The sequence below is a fragment of the Syngnathus floridae genome, chromosome 2 (assembly GCF_059516105.1).
Source record: "Syngnathus floridae isolate MCC-2025c chromosome 2, RoL_Sflo_1.0, whole genome shotgun sequence".
In the NCBI taxonomy this organism is placed as follows: domain Eukaryota; kingdom Metazoa; phylum Chordata; class Actinopteri; order Syngnathiformes; family Syngnathidae; genus Syngnathus; species Syngnathus floridae.
The window spans coordinates 1,672,020-1,688,528 of NC_142414.1; the positions used below are offsets into that span (position 1 = coordinate 1,672,020).

The window sequence follows — 16,509 nt, forward strand, 5'->3', positions numbered from 1 at the left end:
GTGAATACTGGAGATCATGGCTTGAAGACGCCAACAGCACCACGTCGTCTGTAAAAAGTAGAGACGCAATGCTGAGGTCCCCAGACCGGACACCCTCAACGCCTCGGCTGCGCCTAGAAATTCTGTCCATAAAAGTTATGAACAGAACCGGTGACAAAGGGCAGCGTTGGCGGAGTCCAACCCTCACTGTGAAAGAATCCGACTTACTGCCGGAAATGCAAACCAAACTCTGGCATCGATGATACTCGCCAAACTCCTTCCACACCCGGGTTTTTGCCTCAGCAACCGCCGAAGCAGCGTTCCGCTTGGCCATCCGGTACCTGTCAGCTGCGTCCGGAGTCCCACAGGCCAAAACAGCCCAATCGGACTCCTTCTTTAGCTTGACGGCATCCCTTACCGCCGGTGTCCACCAGCGGGTTCAGGGATTGCCACCACGACAGTCACCGACCACCTTACGGCCACAGTTGCGGCAGCTGCCTCAACAATGGAGGCACGGAACATGGTCCACTCGGACTCAATGCCCCCCGCCACCTCCGGGACGTGGGAATAGCTCTGCCGAAGGTGGGAGTTGAAGGTCTTCCAAACAGGGGATTCTGCCAGACGTTCCCAGCAGACCCTCACAGAGCGTTTTGGTCTGCCAGGTCGGACCGGCATCTTCCCCCACCATCGGAGCCAACCCACCACCGGGTGGTGATCAGTTGACAGCTCCGCCCCTCTCTTCACCCAAAACATGCGGCCGCAAATCCGATGACACGACTACAAAGTCGATCATCAAACTGCGGCCTAGGGTGTCCTGGTGCCAGGTGTACACATTGACACCCTTATGTTTGAACATGGTGTTCATTATTGACAATGTGTGTCGCACACAGATGTCCAACAATAGCACACCACTCGGGTTCAGATAAGGGGGGCCGTTCCTCCCAATCACGGCCTTCCAGGTCTCACTGTCATTGCCCACGTGAGCATTGGAGTCACCCAGGAGAACGATGGAGTTCCCTGAAGGAGCGCTCTCCAGCACTCCCTCTAAGGACCCCAAAAAGAATGGGTACTCTGAGCTGCTGTTCGGTGCATAGGCACAAAACAACATTCAGGAAAGACGGAGGGAGGCTACCCTCTCGTTCACTGGGGTGAACCCCAATGTGCAGGCGCCCAGCCGGGGGGCAATAAGTAGGCCCACACCTGCTCGATGCCTCTTAGCATGGGCAACCCCAGAGTGGAAGAGAGTCCAGCTGGCAGAAGGCTTGTATCGGAACCTAAACTGTGTGTGGAGACAAGTCCAACTATGTCTAGTCGGAACTTTTCTGCCTCGCACACCAGCTCGGGCTCCTTTCCAGCCAGAGAGGTGACATTTCATGTCCCAAGGGCCAGCCTCTGCAGCCAGGGATCGGACCGACAAGGTTTCCGCCCTTGGCCACCGCCGAGCTCACTACGCACCCGACCCCTTTGGCCCCTCCCACAGGGGGTGAGCCCATGGGAAGGGGGACCCACGTTTCCTTTTCGGGCTGTGCCATTGGCGAAGGCCCGGCCACTTAGAGCCCCACCTTCAGGCCTGGTAATTTAAAATTAATCATAGAATTTTAAATTCTTAGGCGTCAATGGGAAATACCCCAAGGAGATTTATGAGTTATGAGACTTATAAGACACTCTGTAACCCTACTTCATCTTCCTTAATTTTTCATTTTAAAAATGGGTCTTCAAACCAGTGTTCAAAATGGACATAGAGAAGGCTTGCAATGAATCTACAGAAAATAAATTTTAAAAATAATAAAAATATTAGAATATACTAAAAGCTCAACTGAAACGGTAGGTCTTGAACATGGTCTTAGAAAAAGCCCCACCCTGAGATACATTTACTTGTTGCAAAGTGAAGTAAAGAAAAATATTCTCACTTTTCCTACCCCTGCTGCTGAATCCATTATGTGCTCCAAATAAAAGATGTTTGTTTCTTGTAGGTGTGGCTGGTGTGGGCCGACAAGATCAATGAGAAGCAGGAGAAGAGCATAAGGCAGCTCGCTCAGGAGGCCCGTCAAGGCAATGCCCATGACGAGAACGTACTTACCTACTACAGGTCAGCTCTCAAGTCTCCCAAAAGCGTTTTCATCAAAAAGTGTTCTTGTTTTTTCCAATAATAGAAGAGTCTTATGTTTCCAACTCCCAAAAACTGATCTTGATTTCCCAAACCCGTAGTGTTATAACCCTGAACTACAATAATAATGATCCAGTCACAAGACAGGTTTATCAGTGCAAAAACAGCTGATTACATATGTATTTATGTATGTGTGTGCGCGTGCGTGGGTTGGTGCGTGTGTGTGTATATATCAGTGACGTGCGGTGAGGTTCATGACTGGGGACGCACTGACGTAGCCTCCTTTCGTCGTCTCTTTTCAAAGCCATTTTGTTCATCTTAAGAAACACGACGTTACAGACAGATGACAAAACACACTAGATATTCAATACATCAGCTTAACTACGGAAATTAGTTAATATAGCCACAGTGTTAGAACACTTAAACAGCGACATAAAGACAGAGAGCAGTTCTATCTAACTGCATAGCCTGTCAACATAGGCAGCCGTGTGATTACGCAATCCTCAGATGAGGCGAGACAGGAAGTTGGCTCCTCCGAGCGAATCGTCTTCGGTTTTAAAATAATTATAAAAAATCAGCGCTTTTGGTTCAAAATGATACAAAATTATTGAGATTAAAAGGAAAATGACTTTATAATAAAAACAATTTAATTAGTTTTTCCCCTTTTCATGATGGCAGGGGAGGCGTATATATATATTTTTTTTTTTTTCTGTAATGCAATTAAAAAAACAAAAATGTCATACATTCAGGATTCATTGCTAATCAACTGAACTATTGCAAGCCTTTTATTATTTTAATATTGCTTATTATGGCATACTGCTTAAGAAAACTCAAATGTCCTATCTCAAAATATTACAATGTCGTGAAAAAGTATACTAGTAGGGTATTCAACTAATCACTTGAATCGTCTAATTAACTCGAAACACCTGCAAGGGTTTCCTGAGCCTTGAAAAACACTCGGCTTGGTTCAGTAAACTAAATCACAAGTATGGGGAAGACTGCTGATCTGACTGCTGTCCAGAGGACCATCATTGACACCCTTCATCAGGAGGGTAAGACACAAAAATAAATTTCTCAAAGAGCAAGCTGTTCACAGTGCAGTTTCAAAGCACATCCACAAAAAGTCTGTTGGAAGGGGGAAATGTGGCAGGAAACGCTGTAGAACCAAGAGAGATGACTGCAGCCTTAACAGCATTGTGAAGCAGAGTCGCTTTCAGAATTTGGGGGAGCTTCAAACACAGTGGACTGAAGCTGGAGTCCAGGTATCAAAAGCCACTGTTCACAGACGTGTCTGGGAAATGGGCTACAATAGCCGTATTCCCATGGTCAAGCCACTTCTGAACTCAAGACAACAGAAGAAGCGTCTGACTTGGGCCATGGAAAAGAAGCACTGGACAGTCGCAGTGTTCCAAAGTCCTCTTTTCAGACGAAAGCAAGTTTTGTATTTCATTTGGAAGTCAAGGCGCCGGAGTCTGAAGAAAAGGCTGGAGAGGAGCAAAATCCAAGTTGCTTGAAATCCAGTGTGACGTTCCCACAGTCAGCGATGGTTTGGGGAGCCATGTCAGCTGCTGGTGTCAGTCCACTGTGTTTCATCAAGTCCAGAGTAAATGCAGATTTTAGAGCACTTGTTGCAGAGTGGTCCAAAGTCCTCTTTTCAGACGAAAGCAAGTTTTGTATTTTATCTGAAAGTCAAGGCGCCAGAATCTGAAGAAAGGCTGGAGAGGAGCAAAATCCAAGTTGCTTTACTTCGGAAGAGAGCACAAACTGCAGCCGAATTGGTTAATTTAAGGCCATAGCATAAAATTGTGCTTTTAATTGTGTCTTAAATGCTTCTACTGAGGTAGCAGTTCTGATATCATTGGTAGGGCATTTCAAAGCTCTGGAGCCTGAATAGAGAATGCTCGAGACCCTGCGGACTTCTCTCTGGCCCTTGGGGTCACTAAAGACCAGCGTTGTGCGAACAAAGGTTTGGGACGGAACGTAAGGTACCAGATCGGATGGCACTAAGCTATGCAATGTTTTATAGGTTAAGAAGAGAACCTTGAAATCAAATCTCAAGTGGACCGGGAGCCAATGCAAGTTGACTAGTATCGGAGTAATATGGTCAAACTTTCTCGTCCTTGTGAGCCGTCTCGCTGCAGCATTTTGTACCAACTGTAGACTTTTAATCCTAGGTTTAGGAATACCAGAGAATGACACATTACAGTAATCAAGGTGCGACGTAACAAACACATGTATAATTTCCGCATCACGGGTTGAAAGAATCGGACGAATCTTAGCAATATTAGAGAGGTGAAAAAACGCAGTTGTAGTTATGTTCTTAATGTGTTTTTGAAAGAAGAGAGTTTGGTCAAATATAACAGGCTGTTAGGGCCCTGAACTCGCTACCCCCTTCTGCGTAGCGTGCGGCACTGTTGCGCTATTTTCGAGAATGTCTGCTGTACGCGCACTTGCTCCTTTTTTTTTTTTTTTTTTTTTTTGCTCCTCTTATTTATTTATTTATTTGTTGTGTTATTTATTCATTATTTATTCAGCACGCTTTTGTTATACTTGTTTACTTGTTTGTCTGTTGTGAGCCATGTCTTGTCACCGTGGGATAGGGGGGAACGAAATTTCGGTTTCTTTGTGTGTCTTTGGCATGTGGAGAAATTGAAAATAAAGCTGACTTTGACTTTGACTTTGATTTACAGGATCACTTTGGATGATAGTACATTTATCTAAATTTACAGTGGTTCCCTTAAAGCTTACATACCACGGTAATAAATTCTACTGGTTTATATTTTACTGATTCAGTTGTGGTCTATATAAGGTGGAACAGCGATGTTTTGTCTGAATTCCTCATTTTGGTAGCATCACAGGTCCCTCTTTTCTACTTGTTCTGAGGTGCGGCTCAGAGCAAGCTATTTTGGTGCACCCCACTCCCTCCAGGCCACAAGATGTGTGCCTCCCTTTCCGGTCGACACATTTGTAGTTTTTTAGCCGAGGTAGTGTTTACTTGCGCCGCAAACTTCTTGATTGGTTGAAAGATGTCAACGGCAGAAGACTTGCCTATACGAGGGTGACCAGATATCCTCTTTTTCCCGGACATGTGCTACTTTTGAGCCCTAAAACAAATGTCCACGGGGAATTTCAAAATCGAGTGATGCTCGCTCTAACTCAGGGATGAGAATTTTCTGCGGATCCGGAGTTTTGGAGAAAAAAGACGAGGATCGTGGTAGGGAAATAGACAAGTCGAACGGGATCAAAAACTGCTTCTGATGGGCATGGCTCGAGAGCAGCGTCATCATACAACTCGGAACACAGTCCGTAACCACGTACCTGACGGAACATATCCGTAAAGTAGATGTCCCGGGGAAGGTTTTGTGTATTCTCTGTCAAGATATGATCAGCTATGCAAGTCGCGGCGCTAGGAACATAAAGGAGCACATCGAAACAAAAAAACACAAAGGTACGTTTTTACTTTTACAAGCATGTGGGTTTAGAAAATAACATGTAAGCTAATGTTAGGCTATTGTCAATTATATATTTATATATGTATATATATATATATATATATATATATATATATATATATGCTGTATTGGCCCGAGTATAGGACGACCCTGAATATAAGACGATACCTTCTTTTTCAAGACTCAAGTTTAAAAAAAGACTTTTTGAACACCAAATTTAATTTTTATACAGAAAATAATTACAGTACATCTGAAACAAATCCATGAGTCGTCACCTTATCGTGGTGGAGCGTTTTGCATGTCCCTATGATCCTAGGAGCCATGTTGTCTGGGGCATCATGCCCCTGGTAGGGTCACCCATGGCAAAAGGGTCCTAGGTGAGGGGCCAGACGAAGCATGGCTCAAAAGGCCCCTTATGAAGAACACAATATATGGACTAATTTTCCCTCGCCCGGACGCGGGTCACCTGGGCCCCCCTCTGGAGCCAGGCCTAGAGGTGGGGCTCGAAGGCGAGCATCTGGTGGCCGGGCCTTCGCCCATGGGGTCTGGCCGGGCACAGCCCGAAAAAAGAACGTGGGTCTCCCTTCTCATGAGCTCAACCCCTGTGGAAGGGGCCAAAGGGGTCGGGTGCGTAGTGAGCTGGGCGGAGGCCTAGGGCGGGAACCTTGGCGGTCTGATCCCCGGCTGCAGAAGCTGGCTCTTGGGACAATAATGAACACCATGTTCCAACATAAGTGCATCCATGGGTGCACTTGACACCAGGACACCCTAGGCTGCAGTTCGATGATCGTCTTTGTAGTCGTGTCATCGGATTTGCGGCTGCATGTTTTGGACACTCGGGTGAAGAGAGGGGCAGAGCTGTCAACTGATCACCACCTGGTGGTGGGTTGGCTCCGATGGTGGGGGTAGATGCCGGTCCGACCTGGCAGACCCAAACATACTGTGAGGGTATGATGGGAACGTCTGGCAGAATCCCCTGTCAGGAAGAGCTTAAACTCCCACCTCCGGCAGAGCTTTTCCCACATCCCGGAGGAGGCGGGGACATTGAGTCCGAGTGGACCATGTTCCGCGCCTCCATTGTTGAGGCAGCCGACCGGAGCTGTGGCCGAAAGGTCCTTGGTGCCTGTCGTGGCGGCAATTCCTGAACCCGCTGGTGGACGCCGGCGGTAAGGGATACTGTCAAGCTGAAGAAGGAGTCCTATCAGGCCGTTTTGGCCTGTGGGACTCCGGAGGCAGCCATCAGGTACCGGATGGCCAAGCGGAACGTGGCTTCGGCGGTTGCTGAGGCAAAAACCCAGGCGTGGGAGGAGTTTGGCGAGGCCATGGAGAATGACTTCCGGACAGCTTCGAGGAAATTCTGGTCCACCATCCGTTGAGGGGGTCAGGTCTGGGGACCTCAGCATTACGTCTCTGCTTTTTACAGACGGGGTGGTGCTGTTGGCTTCTTCAAGCTGTGATCTCCAGCTGTCTCTGGAGCGGTTCACAGCCGTGTGGGAAGCGGTTGGGATGAGGGTCAGCACCTCCAAATCGGAGTCCATTGTTCTCAGTCGGGTAAGGGTGGAATTCCCTCTCCGGATCAGGGATGAGATCCTGCCCCAAGTGGAGGAGTTCAAGTATTTTGGGGACTTGTTGACGACCGAGGGTAGGATGGAGAGATCGACAGACGGATCGGTACAGTGTCGGCTGTAATGTAGACTCTCTACCAGTCCGTTGTGGTGAAGAGAGAGCTGAGCCAAAAGACAAAGTTCTCAATTTACATGTCAAGCTACACTCCTACCCTCACCTCACGAGCTATCGGCCATGACCGAAAGAAAGAGATCCCAGATACAAGCGGCCGAAATGAGTTTTCTCTGTAGGGTGTCCGGGTTCTCCCTTAGAGATAGGGTGAGAAGCTTGGTCATCCGGGAGAGACTCGGAGTAGAGCCGCTGCTCCTCCACGTAGAGAGGAGCCAGATGAGGTGGCTCGGGCATCTCATCAGGATGCAGTCCTGCACGGCTCCCTGGGGAGGTGTTCCGGGCATGTCCCATCGGCAGGAGACCCCGTGGACGACCCAGGACGCGCTGGAGAGATGGATGGAGGGCTGAAACAAATGATTAAAACAATATATTCGAGAGAAGCATGTTATTTTGCCTCATTCAAATCATGCAAAAACTGTCTATCATATCTTAATATCTCAACATTTAAACATGTAAACTAAAGTGCAATCACATTTGTAAATACATAAATGGCTTCTGGTTTTTGAAATGGGGTTGAAGCCCCTGGCCTCTGGTCAAAGCATAGCATGGGTGTTTTACAACGTTGCGTAAACAGAACAACTTTGATTGCTTCCTCTGCAGCTGGTCAATCAGTTCAAAAGATCTTAGCACTTTGTTCTACTAATTTTGTTAAGACAGGACACGTTTGGTTAATTATTACAGGTTACATTCCAACATAAGCATAGGATCAAACTAATCTATCAACCCTAGCACCTTGCCTGCTATGTTTTGTCTTAAGAACCATCATCCTTCAGCTCACTGTCCAAGTCCTTGCCATTGCAAGGCCATATCTCAGAGATTGCCACAACCCCAAATCTTAAAACTATAGTTGGTCATCCTTGACTTTGGCCAAGTTCTTACTGAGAGTCATGCTATTAAAGAAGACTCTCACATTCAAAAATTCTCCCTCTACCCCCAAAAGTTAAAAATGTTTGCATTCAGAATTCCACAACATCTATAGTGTCAAGCACTTTTATGTATGGTGAATAAATCACCACCACTTCAACTCTTTGCATATCATGTCCTTGTCCGAACACAACCAATTACAAAATAAAATAATCCGGACACATAACAACAAACCCATAACCTCCTTTACATATCAGGTCAGCATATTCAAAAATATTACAACACTCGTATAACGTATGCCACACTCTTTTCAACGTTTAACATATTACAAATAGAATATTGTGTTAAAAAGTCACCATTTGTTTATTCCGCCCAACAAAGCCACCTTAACCACATTAGACCACCTTTTCCCTAATGCAGGGCAACTGGCTACACGAAATATTAGCTTCAGTCAACGAAAGAGGATTATATTGTCTAGAAATTATTCTGCCCGTCCTATCAGTGGCTTCCACTAACGGGGCTTGGAAATACCTGTTTTGGTCACCATCTCTTTTCGCATTCATTGCTCTAGTAACAACCCGTGATGCACGGTGTTGGATACCGAAGGTTCACTTCTGTAGGCATCAGGCATGCTTGGCTTCATGGACAATGAAGGATATGCAGTGAACCCAGTGCTAGGCCGTCCCTTATCACATTTTTGTTGTTTTAATGGCATACTAGTGGTGTCTGTATAAGTCTTATCTGGTTGTTTCAATGGCACAAAACAATCGGCAGATGCCCGGCCCATCTCGTCTGTGATTACATCCTGTACCACAAACACTTTTTCAATCCGATGTACCTTCTTCTGCCACAATTTTGTAAATATCTCCTTTTCGGAGAGGAATAGTATTATCATCGCCACAATCTATGTTGCCTGCGACCGTTACTAAATCCTCGACAAACGGTTCATCCAGCTCCATACAATGTGGTCCCTCATCGTCATTGTCATCTAGCCCAATGCAGGGCCTTCCACCCCCCTTTATCACTTAGATGGCGTAATTTCAGATCAGGCGGACAGCTCATCTTTGTATTTCCCTTGGCCCCACACCGTAGTCATTGGGCCTTCTATCTCACACGTCAGAGTCCCTTGCTTAATGTCAATCACAGGTGCCTGCATCACATCGACAAGCGAATGACCCTGGGCCTTCTGCACCTCAGGGCCACGCTGTGCAATATTTTGATGGTTACTTCTACCAACTATCTGCCCTTTCCTCTGTTGAGCAGAAGCTTCACGCTTACTTTCAATTTCATCCCCCTCACAAAAATCTGGATGTGTAAACACATCCCAACAAAATCTGATCAAATCCTGTGTTTCCGACCCTCTTTTGTTTTTTACCTCGATCACCTTAATTTGCAGTGACCATCTCATCGATAGCCAATTTTTCTTTGGTTCTTAAATCCCTTAAAATTGCCCTTCTGGCCTCCTTATTTGGGAGTTCCCCCTCTAGGGGACCAAACCCTACCAACTCTAACAATGTCTGTGTCCAAATCTGGCACTTTTCTTCATATGTTTTCTGGTATTCATGGGATAATTTAATTTTAAGAATCTCACAACATCAATTTTCTCCCCGAGCGTTCTCTTTCCACCTTCTGTCACTCCTGTATTTTTCACCGCCATTTTATTTATTTATTTATTTTTCTTCTCCGACTGCACTTGCCATCTCCCATACGTACACTATTCCCCAATTCTTTCCCTCAAAATTTACATCAAAGTAACAATATTTTTTCTAGACAAAACAAAGTCTCATATCATGATAATTTCACTAGACAAATAAAAAAAAAAAACATCCGTGAATTGAAATTGTTTGGCCGATCACAGTGGTCAATTATGACCTCACAACCAACAGAGCAACCACAGAACAACAAAACTCAGCAGTAAATTGATTAGCTAGCAGTTAATTATAAACCCCACAAGGTCACTTAGGACGTTACAATCACCACAGCAATTTCAAAAGAAAGTACGTGATTTTGATGTCATTAAGTGGCCACAGAGCTCTTTCAATTTAGCCAGACCTAAAACGGTCATCCATGACCTCACACAGTGGTCACAAGCGTTTGTTTTTTTTGTTTGTTCTTTTCAACGTACGTAACCAGGTCACACACAGTGACCTTTCGTGACCCCACACATTGGACACAGAGCTCTTTTAACTTAACCAGACCCCACACAGTGGCCTTCCGTGACCTCACACAGTAGACACAAAGCTCAGAACTTTACCAGACTCAGAACACAGAACTTTACCAGACCCCACACAGTGGCCTTTCGTAATCCCACACACAGATCACAAGCGCTTTCAAAAGAACATAAACTTGGATAATTCTGGCATTTACCACAACTCACACTATTTTTTCATTACTTCAATATTTTTAGTAGTTTATAGCAGATATTTAACCATAAAACGCAATCCTCGTTCTCAGAAATTTCAATAATCTACCCCCATAGGGCAGAAAGTTTTCTTATCAAAAAGAAGGTATTCTGCTCACCTTATTTTTGGGCCCAGTTGAATTGTTGAAATTTCTGCGGGGATGGCGTGATGTCGAAAAACAGTCACGGCACCATCTGTTACGTTCGTTCCCAGTTCTTCATCTTTAATGCTTGATATGCTAACAGTAATTACCAAGAGGCAGCCTTCACAGTTTAACTATTTAATGTATGCCAGAGTGATCGATGCACAGCTGTGGAGCCCTTTCTGCGAGATGCGGAAGAAGGTCTAACTCCCAGCGCCAAGGTTCCTGCTCTTATACTACTCTGGGCCGCCTTCCTGCAAGGAGGCGACTCTGCCTAGCCTGTGTTATAATGTGTGACCTTGTCGTCTTAACTGAGAGCGACTTCTACATGTGGGCAAAGAGTGTCATAGAGAAGAGAAAGCTAATGATGCAAGAGAAGGGTTACAGTGATATAACGGCATAGCTCAAGCTACCTAGCTAATCACATGTGCCCAAGAAGCCTATTCTAACAATGTCTATCAGTATAATTATTTATATGAGTTGTCCTTCGAATCTATTAAATCATTTTCATGGCCATGTTTCCCTGCTGCTGCTTCTTTTGCAATTCTGTCTGCTAATCTGTTTTTGTTTGAGACTCTGTCTGTGCCTATGGTGTGAACAGGCACAGAAAAATGCATTGCTAAGATTAATTACTGTGAAAAATTTCTGGTTAGGTTTCAAAGTGTTCAGAATTGTGGGTGGATCGGGCACAATTGATGCTCTTGTCTGTACTGCATCATTCACTGCTCAAATTCATTGGCCTTTTGAACTGGAAAAATAGGAGTGTTTGCAAGGAGAGTCTGAGCACTTCCTAATGATTCCTCCTGTCAAAAGCTCGTTTATAACAGTGGCAATACAATTTATTGCCTCCTGTTTTAAAGGACATTGTTGAACTTTTGGATGGCACTCTGATCTTGGTTTGATCTGTACCGGGGGGATGGACGTTAAAAGTCCTACATCAGATGGGCCCTTTGTCTACAGTTTTTCAGGAAGCTCAGCTAATTCCTCCTCCTCATCAGTCAATAAAATGTTGATTAGTCAGGAAAGGGCATAAGCGCGTGCCTTTCCAATAGCTACATCACTTCCTCACAGCTTCTTTAGTCACTTTTCAATTATCTTCCGAATGTTTACAGCAAAAGTTTGAAAAGTTTGAGAACAATTTAACTTAATGGTATGACGCCAAATGTATTAGAGAATCCATCCATGTCGTAAAGTGTTGTATTATTGCTATCTTCTACTATCTCTCCTACACTCTCCCTCCTTTTGAGGCTTGGCGACGCCCATGCCTCACACCTTGTCCAGAATCACTAAGACAAACTTTTGGGAAGGATGTGTTCTTTACTACATATGATTCCATCATCATTTAAACCAATCAAACCTACAGTAGAACCTGTTTAGCTGGTTTGCAAGCCTTGGGCTCTCCACAGGACAGGGGGTTCGTTTCTTGAAGCCCGTGATGCTCTGCAGACCTTTCCACACCGTTGAGGGATCAGGATTGGCAGAGAGGTGTCTCTCTAGGCTCTCCCCGTAACACCTCCTGGCTTTCCTGACCTCTCAGTTCAGTGTGTTTCTGGTCTGCTTGAACAGGTCCCGATCGCCGCTCCTGTAGGCCTCCTCCTTGACTTTGCGCAGCCTCCTGAGGTTCGGTATAAACCAAGGTTTGTCGTTGTTGTACATGCAGAAGGTCTTAGTCTGCACACATACGTAGATCCTCACAAAAACTGACGATGTGACCGTGTCAGTGAGTTCATGCAGGTCTGAAGCTGCAGCTTCAAAAACTCCCCAATCGGTGCAGTCAAATCAGGCTTGGAGGTCCTGCCTTGACTCCACTGTCCACTTCCTCACAGTCCTCACCACAGGCTTAGAAGTTTTTAATTTCTGCCTGTAGGCCAGGATCAGATGAACTAGACAGTTGTCTGAGAGTCGGTGTGCGTGTGCGTGTGTGAGTGTGTGTGCGCGATTATGCGTGAATTTTCTATGTAAAGCAGCTTTGAGTATTTAGAAAAGCGCTATATAAAACTGATCTATTACACAGGTCAACAACAAATTTGTTGTCTGAGTTTTTTCAGCTGATTTAGGACGAATCTGATGCGCTGAATCCTAAAATCACATTGGTTTTGCTCAATCAGGTCAGGTTTTTGAGATATGGCGACGTGTGCTTACCATGCATATTTCGGAATTAAACTTGGTGACCAGGATAAAGCCTGGGCACCACACATAGTGTGCAAGGCATGCACTGAGACTCTGCGTGGATGGACCAATGGCAAGAGGAGTCTGAAATTTGGGATTCCTATGGTTTGGAGGGAGCCGACAAACCATGTCACTGACTGCTACTTCTGTGCTGTTGATGTGACCGGTGTTAGAGATTTGCTCACTCCAACTTATTTTGCAAGAACCACACGGGAGACAAGTAAGTCCTTTTTGGACACCTGCAGGTGGAGAGTTCACTCGTTCAAGGAATGAAGTCTGAACCCTCGTTCCTGCGAGGGGATATTTATTAAGAGAAACAGAGTGGGGGTTTGGGGAAACTGGCTAAAGCCCTTGTCCTCTAGTCTAAACATGTCAGGGGATGTTTTACGGCCTTGTGATAAGGAGGACAAGGTAAGGTATTTATTACCTGTTGCATTCCAACATAATCCTATGATAAAGATAACCTGGAAAACCCTAACATCCGGTATCAACAGAAAGAACCGAGGAAGCCTCAAGTATCCTGATCTTCAATCAGCACGTCGTCCTGTAGCTCATTGTGATGAAATTACAGTGCCTATCTGCGGAGAACTTCCTGATATTAGTGACGAAGATGTCTCCAGTGTTGAAGAACATGAAGAAGAAGCAGAAGTGGTTTTTGAAGATGATGCTCGACATCCATTTTCCCAAAACGAGTTGAATGATCTAGTTCGTGACCTCAGCTTGTCAAACGACTCTGCCGAACTGTTGGCATCCAGATTGAAAGAAAAAAACCTACTCTCTAACAGTGCTCGTATCAGTTTCTACCGCAATAGGCATCGAGAGTATCTCCGTTTTTCTCTCTGAGGAGAAGGACTTGGTGTACTGTGCAGATATTGCCCAGCTTCTGCTCACGCTTGATGTGTCACAGTACGAACCCAAAGATTGGAGACTCTTCATTGACAGCTGTAAGGGATCACTGAAATGTGTTCTGTTACACAACGGCAACCTGTTTGCCTCTGTACCTATCGCCCACTCGACTACGCTGAAGGAGAAGTATGAAGCAGTGAAGTACGTACTGGAGAAAATTGGCTATGATCAGCATAAGTGGTTTATTTGTGTTGACCTGAAGATGGTGAACTTTTTGTTGGGACAACAGTCTGGCTTCACCAAGTACCCATGTTTTTTGTGCATGTGGGTTCGTAGAGACCGTGCTCAGCATTACACGAAGAAGGACTGGCCTGTGCGGGAGGAATTGGTGCCTTGTAAGGAGAGGAACGTCATCAACGACCCTCTGGTGGACAGAGACAGAATACTCTTCCCACCTCTGCACATCAAACTTGGCTTAATAAACAGTTCACCAAGGCTCTGGACAACGATGGTGACTGTTTCACTTACTTGTGCCAAGCTTTTCCAGGATTAACCATGGAAAAGTTGAAAGCTGGCATCTTTCACGGTCCTCAGATCCGTGAGCTCATCAGAGATACAGAGTTCGAAAATTCAGTGAACAAAGTGGAACTGGAAGCTTGGAAGGCATTTGTTCTGGTAGTGAAAAACTGTGATTTTGTCACAACATCTGATTTTTTCAAATCAACTTGGCACAAAAACCTGACCTGATGGAGACAAATGGATGTTATTTCCTGATTCAGCAGCGCAAAGCTACCCTAAATCACCTGTAAAAATCAAGACAACATTCAAAAAGTAAAAAATTGTTGCCCAGTGTTATTATTATTATTATTATTAAAGCTCCTCTTGCTGCTCTGCAGCCTTGAGCTGCGGCTGGAACAGTGAACCTGCGCACTGTGGCCTCATTGTCTTTCGGTCTGACAAATATACTTGTTGGGTTGACAACATTTATCTGAAATCAATCTCGGAGACGGTAGGTCTTTCTTGGCTTAGCGTTTTCTCCTGCGCAGAAGGGCGCATCCCAGACACACGCAGCAAGTGTGGCTGAGATTCGCGCTTTGCTCTGAGTTTAGCCGTGCCTTTATTGAGAGAGAAACAAAGGGGCAAGTGTACATGGTCGAGTAGGTTTCCAGACAGGAAGAACATTCCATAGCTATATCCCATTACCACAGAACACAGGGGGTACTCTTATGGACGGGGCAGTATGGACGTCTCATGACCATTAGTTCAACAGAGACGTAGTCTTTAGTGCCTCTGGGAATACATTGCTGTGCCGTACTCATGACTTCAACTTAAATAAGACCTTTGTCTGCTTCAGCCCTCCCATGACAATCACATGATCTGCACATGTCTAGCTAACTGTGGGGCTTATTGTATAGCGCGGCTAATGACTGCCATATGCCCCCAAGTCATTTTCACGAGGCCAGATGGTCACATACTGTGGAGAATCTTGCACACAAAAGTAGTTACATAGAATCCAATGATAAAAAGTATATTATTTCCAACAATACTTGCGGCCTCATCACTTTTCATCTTTCTATGTTTTGTCTCTTGTTTTTGTTCTCTTCTCTCCTGTGACACTCAAATACTTGTTTGCACATTTGAATTCTCTCTCCTTTCTTTCCTTTCTCAGTCTCTTTTCTTCCTAGCCACACTCTCCTCCAAAACTTCTGCCACTTCTTCCACATTTCAACTTTCAACTTTCCTTCTACTCCATACTTTTTCTGCCACTTCGGCATATATCACATACAATCAAGAAATCTTCTCGTCATGTACTTCTCAGCTCCGTCAAGAGCTCCTTTGTTTGGAGATTTACAGTTTTCATTTCCAATCTTAAATTAGTATTTTAGGTTTTTACATTTTTTTTTCTGTGAGGATCCTCAATGCAGGTTTAAATTGACCTTTTAACAAATTACTAGCCTGATTTATTGCCGTGGATTATTGCTAAAATTGCTTTTTAGTCAATTTATCCTACCAGTCACACTCTCAACCACACAAACTCTAGAGCTTTTTTTTTCTTTCAGACCTATTCAGGGCGGGTGTAAAACCCTCCCAAACAGCTTGGAAAAATGGACAAAAAAGAATCTAAGCCCTTCTTCGTTTAAGAAAAAGAAGCTCTGGTTTTCTAAGCCTGTTACTTCCACTGGGACTCGAACCCAAGCTGTTTCTTGGCTCGGAAAAACAGACAAAGAAAAATCTACGCTCTTCTTTGATTAAAAAAAAGAAGTTCTGTGTTTCTTAGCCCGTTCCTTCCACTCGGAATCTAACCCAAGCTTTATCTCTTAGTTCGGACAAACCAAAGCCGTCCTCATGGCTCAGACAAACCAAGGCCGTATCTCATGGCTTGGAAAAACAGACAAAGAAGAATCTACCCCCTTCTTCGATTAACGAAAAAGTTCTGTTTTTCTTAACCTGTTCCTTCCACTGGGACTTAAACCCAAGCTGTATATTGTGCACTTTTCACTTAAACATTTCACATTAGCGCTTTCACCTCACATCGGCCGTTAACTTGCACTTCCGCATCCCGTCAATCCACTGTTGTCAGACGAAGGCAGACCTAAGATGCTGGCCCAGCGAAGAATTGTCTTCCAAGGTCTTTCTTTACCAGGTGTTGCTCACTCTAACTGTTTTGCAAGAACCACACGTGAGACAGTTTGGCCATTTTACGCCTGTAAGCGGAGAAAGCCATCTGCACACTGTGTGGTACAGTGATGCGTGAAGGTCAGTCTGACTTGGAGCTCTTGCAAGGGCATATTTATTGCTTCCTCTGCAGCT

At 45.0% G+C, this 16,509-nt stretch overlaps 1 protein-coding gene across 6 annotated transcripts in view; it reads left to right on the top strand.

The window, feature by feature from the left end:
- The window catches only part of itpr3 (inositol 1,4,5-trisphosphate receptor, type 3), a 469,401-nt gene that overhangs the window by 201,131 nt on the left and 251,761 nt on the right, over nt 1-16,509 (top strand). For all 6 annotated transcript variants that reach the window (XM_088368417.1, XM_088368419.1, XM_088368416.1 and 3 more), the window contains one exon: nt 1,953-2,068. In XM_088368417.1, coding sequence (XP_088224543.1) covers nt 1,953-2,068 — 116 coding nt within the window. The remainder of the gene's footprint in view (nt 1-1,952; nt 2,069-16,509) is intronic.